General features: G+C 47.1%; 1 protein-coding gene across 8 annotated transcripts in view; it reads right to left on the reverse strand.

The window, feature by feature from the left end:
- CCSER2 (coiled-coil serine rich protein 2) overlaps nucleotides 1-5,680 on the reverse strand; it is a 47,473-nt gene extending 41,793 nt beyond the window's left edge. The window contains exons 1-2 of one of the 8 annotated variants that reach the window (XM_088129725.1): nucleotides 5,572-5,680; nucleotides 293-1,713 (exon numbers count right to left, since the gene is read on the reverse strand). In XM_088129725.1, the coding sequence (XP_087985851.1) occupies nucleotides 293-1,670 (1,378 nt within the window). In that variant the 5' untranslated portion in view covers nucleotides 1,671-1,713; nucleotides 5,572-5,680. Of the gene's footprint in view, nucleotides 1-292; nucleotides 5,522-5,571 lie in introns of those variants that run through there. The other 7 variants (XM_025171173.2, XM_007435171.4, XM_007435170.4 and 4 more) reach the window with 7 other exon arrangements.
- Between the last annotated feature and the right edge of the window lie 320 nt (nucleotides 5,681-6,000).

Consider the following 6,000-nt stretch of genomic DNA (forward strand, 5'->3'; position numbering starts at 1 on the left):
GAAAGTATGTAGACACTGTCTTAAAATCAAGCACATCTTAAGTTGAAAATGTTAGCTTTCAAGTATTCAGGCTGCATGGCTAAATCAAAGTGTAACTTAAATTTTAACATTCACTACGCCAATTATTTGAAAAATCAATTTACATGAGAACTTTCAAATGCCAAACATTCAGGAATAACAACACTAATCAAGAAAATCAAGTAGCAGAATGGTTACTTGAGGAGAGGTACCAACATCTTCTTAGTGGTTCCATTAGCTTCTAAAACTATTAAAACAACACCTGCATATTTACCTGACACGTGTATATGCAGCCATTCCTCATTATTGCAATTAGATTTCTCATTTTCCTGAAGAGATAGTAGTTGATGTAGTGGTATTCCATTTCCATGTTCTAGCTTTTGAGCAGGAATTTCCTCTTCTTGAATTTGCATTGTCCGACTGGGATCTTCTAAATCTATGAAATCATCACTAAAATCTTCACTAAGGTCATTTTTCTCAGAAGAGGACAGGGATGATATAGATATTTCATCCACATCACCATCCGTGCACATTTTACAGCTGCTTTCTACAAAATCATTGTTCTGCGTTTCTTCTGCATCAGCACATCTTTTAATATCTGTTGAAACCAAATCTTCCATTAAACTATTTGCAGAATCTTTCCTTGTGCTACCATCAACAGGGATCTTTCTACCCAAATGCTGGTTGGCAGGCTTCAGTAATGAAGGACGGCCTGATCTAAACCTCAGAGAAGATGCATCCCCAGCACCATTTAAGAGTGGCTGTTTCTTCAAATGAGAAGGTGCTAAAACAGCAAATGACCTAGCAAACTCATACCTCAAAGGTTCATTACCATTGGGCGCATCTAACTGGCGTGCACTTCTTGACAAGAGATTTGACCTTTGAGATGTTCTAATAGCTAGGTGTTGATTCTGGTAAGGCCTTGTAAGATCCACAGCTCTATTAAAAGAGTGGGATCTGGTAAGAGATGCAGGAGGCAAGAGAGAGCATTGAATGGAATGTGAGAAGCTTTGCGACCTAACCATTTTTTCAGGTGTAACATTGTCTGTTGATCTTGCCAGACTCTCCCCTAAGCTATTCCGGCTGGCAAAAATGTTTCCTCTAAGCCTCTGCAAACCTATCACTGACTGGCTCCCACAAATCCCATTCAATTGTGATTTTGGTGCATTATATCCAGAATATGAAGTCCTGCTTAACAAAGAACTTTTGGTGAACTTAGAATTAGACAGACCAGGCAAACACTTCTGATTTAATTCTTCTGTAGGAGATACAAACATGTTGTCTTGTTTAGCTGTTTTTGAAAAAGTGTTATTTGAACTGATCCTGAGGTCTTCTTTACCAGCTGCTCCTTCAGACTGAGGACACTTTTCAGAATCAGTCACTCTTTCGCTAGAATTCTGACCGGAGTTATATTCATTACCAATCCGATCTCCCAGATGGTATTTATTAGACTTTCTCCAATTAAAAGAGAAGGAAGACATACGAGTAGTGCCATTGTGCTTGCTGAATTTTTTGTCAATGATCTGTGTATTCCCTGAAAGGTGAGGAGCCGTCCCATTTGGAACAGGCTGTAAGGTATTTCCAGCAGGCTTTGCTCCATATTTTGGTAACCTGGAAACCAAAGACGTCCTGGTATGAGTTTTTTCTTCCATGTGCTATAGTCCTTCCATGCGATATAACCTTCCAACATTGGCTCTAAAGAAAAAAAAAGTGTGGGGATATTAATGTTAATAGCATGATTCTGATAAGAAATGTACAGTATATTATATAGAATAAACTTGACACTTAAACAAGTGGAATAGGTATAATTTATCCATATGGAAAAAATATTTCACCAAGAGATCAACTAAAATCTAACAAGCATACTGTATCCCAGTAATGCTATTTGGGGATGATATTTATTAGACTTTCTTCAGTTAAAAGAGAAGGAAGACATGTGAGTAGTGCCATTGTGCTTGCAGAAACTTTTGTCAATAATCTGTGTATTCCCGAAAAATTAGGAGCTGTCCCATTTGGAGCAGACTGGAAATTATTTGCAGTAGGTTTTGTTTATCTATTTATTTTAACAAATTTATATGGCCACCCAACTCACACAGTGTGACTCCAGGGGGCTTACAGAATTAAAATCCACAATACAAAGAAACCAACCCCCCACCCCCACCCCCGCGGCAGCTACAAACACTTTGTTCTACACTTTAATAATGTGGAAACCAAAGATATCCTGGTATTCAGTTTTCTCTTTCATATCCTATAGCCCTTCCATGTGATACAGCATTTTTCGATTTGGTTCAATCTAAAATGTGGTTGAGTTTGTTTATGTGATGAGAGATCAAGGAATTTCCATCATATCTTCTAATTACCAATTGATGTCTGGAAGCTTGGCATTCTGACAAATCAGCCATCAACAAACACAGAGAGATAAACCCATCTACATAGCATTTAAAAGATAGAACCAAAAGCCAAGGGAGGAAACAACAAATCAGAACACATCTTCCCCCGCAGCCAACACCCAGATAAGCAGGAAACAGCACAAGAAACAATATCCTAACCAAGGAATCATCAAGGAAGAAACTACACTCCCACCAAGATGGGAAAGCAAGCTACTGTATACAAACACCCAGCAAACTTCATTCTCCCATGCACTGATGTTACATAGCATGATAATGAAATGTCTGCAGGAAAACAACCCAGTTCAGAGAATACAAACAACCCAACAGTCCCATAATAATATTTGCTTGGGTAAAAAACTATCCACATATTAGGGTAGCTCCTCCAGCACTATCTCCAAACTGGCAGGGATAAATCAGGTGGTCATTTTACCTACATTATTAAGTATGCTAGTAAGTCATTTCAAGCACTCTATACATGACAAAGCTATCCTTATAATCTGTGTGATCACACAGTTTAAATAAATACAATTTAACATATAGATTATGGAGAAGCAATGGAAATTAATAGCACAGTATATTCATAACTTTTTGCATGCGTACATAACACAGCCACTAATTTCTTCATCATGGGCAACCAGCCTGTTTGTACTCCAAGACTGGAAATGTAGTCTCTTTAAACATACTCACTGCTCCAGTCAAGGTGTAACGTTGGCTGCTATTGCCCCCTCTGGGAGGAGAGAATCCACTCATCATTTTGCACCCCCCCCCGAGACCCTTTGATAAAAAAATGACCCATCTGCATAGGAGAGCTTGGGCCCCTCTCCATGCACAAAGAAAAACAAGAAGGCCTCATTCTGGATCTCAAAGTAGATGACATGACAGCTGAGCCTTGTTTTTCTCCATTTACTGGAAGAATCTGCAAAGGACAAGGAAGGGGAAATCAACCTGCATTCCTTGTTCACTAAAACCTCGACTCTTTTTGTCAAAGTGCTTCCAGACTGAAGGACAAACAAGAGTCACAGATTTCTTGACTGAAGGTTCAAGGTCTGCATGCCATTCACACACCACTGCAATGCTGATTCTCCTTTTTCTGCTGATATGTGATGTTTGACAATGGCATAGCTGCTTTAAAGAGTTGTAGACAAGAGCTACATTCACATTCCCACACCCTTTGAAATACCTTTCTGGAATTGAATCTGCACAGCCCTAATGGTTTCTACTAGATCTTTTCTCAAATTAACTTCTTCACTTGCTAAAGGTTAATTATTATATTTAAAAAGACAGCCAGCTATTAACCTTGGGCAAGAGAACAAATTAATATGGAAGGGCAAAAAAAAAAAAAGGAAATATAATTGCAAACCCTTGGATTATTGGCTATTTTACTCCAATTAATGCATTATTTTCATTTTAAGAAGTTTTGGAGTAAATTTTAACTCTAAATTAGGATCAGGGACATCATTTGTACTTTCTCTAATTCAGCATGCTATTTTAACACTTAACCCCATTTAATATACAAACAGATTTAAACCGCTGTACTTAATTGGGACATTTACTTAGCCATACTTTTATGTTACTGGAGGGAGAAAAGGCTATTTCAATATCAATATAGGAATCAATATGGAATTTAAAGTTATGCTTTCTACAAAAATCAAGGCATCAAAGCTATTAAGAAATGTAGACTACAGTATGTTTGTTAATGCACACTCTGACAACTCATATCTCATGACATAGCACCATAATCATAAGAACTACTACTGCAAGTTGATCACTTTACAACCGGCCAGTGACAAATCTGCAATTCTTTCTTCCCACGTGATCAGAAGAGAAGTGTCCAGAACACGTCCATGCCATCAGCTTCTATTCATCAGAAGAAGCTGCCATATCCCTAAAATAATATACCTTTTATTTAAATTAAAACCATTCTTGAGTGGAGAACAAGATACATCTATTTTGAGATATGCACGCTTAAAACCGGGATTTGGAATGATGACTGCCATCATTATTCCAAACTTCGTTACCGTATTAGAGAAGTTCTTCTAGAGGCAACTTTCAAGTACCACAGCAAGGGGAATAAACGCATTTTTTAAATCCTCTTGAGGACCTTCTCTATACCGCACAGGGATCAGCTGGCCCTGCAACCGGAGCAGGCGTGCCAGGCCGGAGGGAAGCAGACCTCTCTGCTCCTGCCCTTTCCCACCTCCCCGGCCGTCCGGGAAACCTCCCCGCAGAGCTGCTGGTTCAGGCGAGCCGGGTTCGCACCTGCCTCTCACGAACGGAACCACGTTCGGTTAATCGTCACACCTCGCCACAGAGCAGGCCGCAGCCGGTTCACCGGCCAGGTGCTAAATGGCTCTGCTCCCGGGCTTGACGGCCTGCGCCCTGGGCCAGGGCGGCCCCACGAGCAGCCCTCCTGACAAGCGGGGGAGAAGTGACGGGCGCCTCGGCAGGAGGCCTCCCCGGGCTCTGGAGGCCGCTGAGCCTCCACACCGCAAGGGGCGGGGGGGGAGGAGGGCGGAGGGGGAGGAGGGCCGGGCCGCAGGGAACAACCCCGCGCCCCCCTTGGGGCGCCGCCACAACCGCTAACGCTGTGCCGCGCCCCCGCCCGAGCCCCCCACTGCTGCAACCGAAGCAGGCCGCCCTCGCCCCACCCGCCCAGGCCTCCCTCCTCCTGCGCCCGGGGCGGCCGGGCAGGCACGGCAGCGGCAGTGACTGGCCAGAAACGAGCTCCGAGGCCCGCCGTAATTCAGTCCCGGCTCCCGCTGACCCCCGAGCGGGGGAGCGCCGCGCTCCTGGCCCCGCCGGGAGACCCGCGGAAGGCGACCACCGCCGCCAGCCAGCAGCCCCCGGCCCCGGCCCGCAAAGGGAGGCGCCCCTTTCCCCGGGGGAGCGGCCCCTCGGCTCGGCCCGGCCCGGCTCAGGTGCCTCGAGCCCTCGGACTGCTCCGCGAGCCCGGGCCCCCGCGCCCCAGAAGGGCTGCGGCCCTCTCCGAGCGGCCCCCGTCCTTCTCCGCAGCGGCTCCGACCCGCCGAAGGACGCTCTCCCCAGCTCCGCGACAGGGACCGCGGAACCCCCCGACGCAGCCCCGCCGGGCCCGCCATGGGAAGCTCCCGGGCGCGGGGCCCGCCCCTCGGCCGCCCCCGCCCCGCAGCGCCCCCACGCTCACCGCAGCAGCAGCAGCAGCAGCGGGCGGGGCGGGGCGGGGCGAGGCGAGGCGAGGCGAGCCAAGCCGGCGACTGTCTTCGGAGGACCCGCTCACCCGACCGGCCGCCCCCGTCCCGCCCCGGAACTGGCCGCCGGCTCCGGCCCCCGGCTGACAGCTGACGCCGCGTCACGCGTGGCGCGCTCGCGCTTCCGCCGGCCACGCCCCGCCTGCAGCCGGGCGAGCGTTCCACTGGCCCCGCCCTCCTCGCCGCAACGGCTTTTCCCGCTTGGATTCAAATCGAGAACGGGGGGCGGCTGGGTGCCCGGCCGGGGGTTTCGCCTCCTCAGCAAGTTCGGACTTCAACTCCCAGAATTCTGCGGCCCGTATGCTGGGAGTCGAAGTCCGCCCGTCTTAAAACGTGCTCGCCGGGGAATCCTGGGAGTTGAAGTC

The sequence above is a fragment of the Python bivittatus genome, unplaced genomic scaffold (genome assembly GCF_059951505.1).
Source record: "Python bivittatus isolate LINGU-HERP-01145 unplaced genomic scaffold, Pbiv_v1 ctg000050_np1212, whole genome shotgun sequence".
Taxonomy (NCBI): domain Eukaryota; kingdom Metazoa; phylum Chordata; class Lepidosauria; order Squamata; family Pythonidae; genus Python; species Python bivittatus.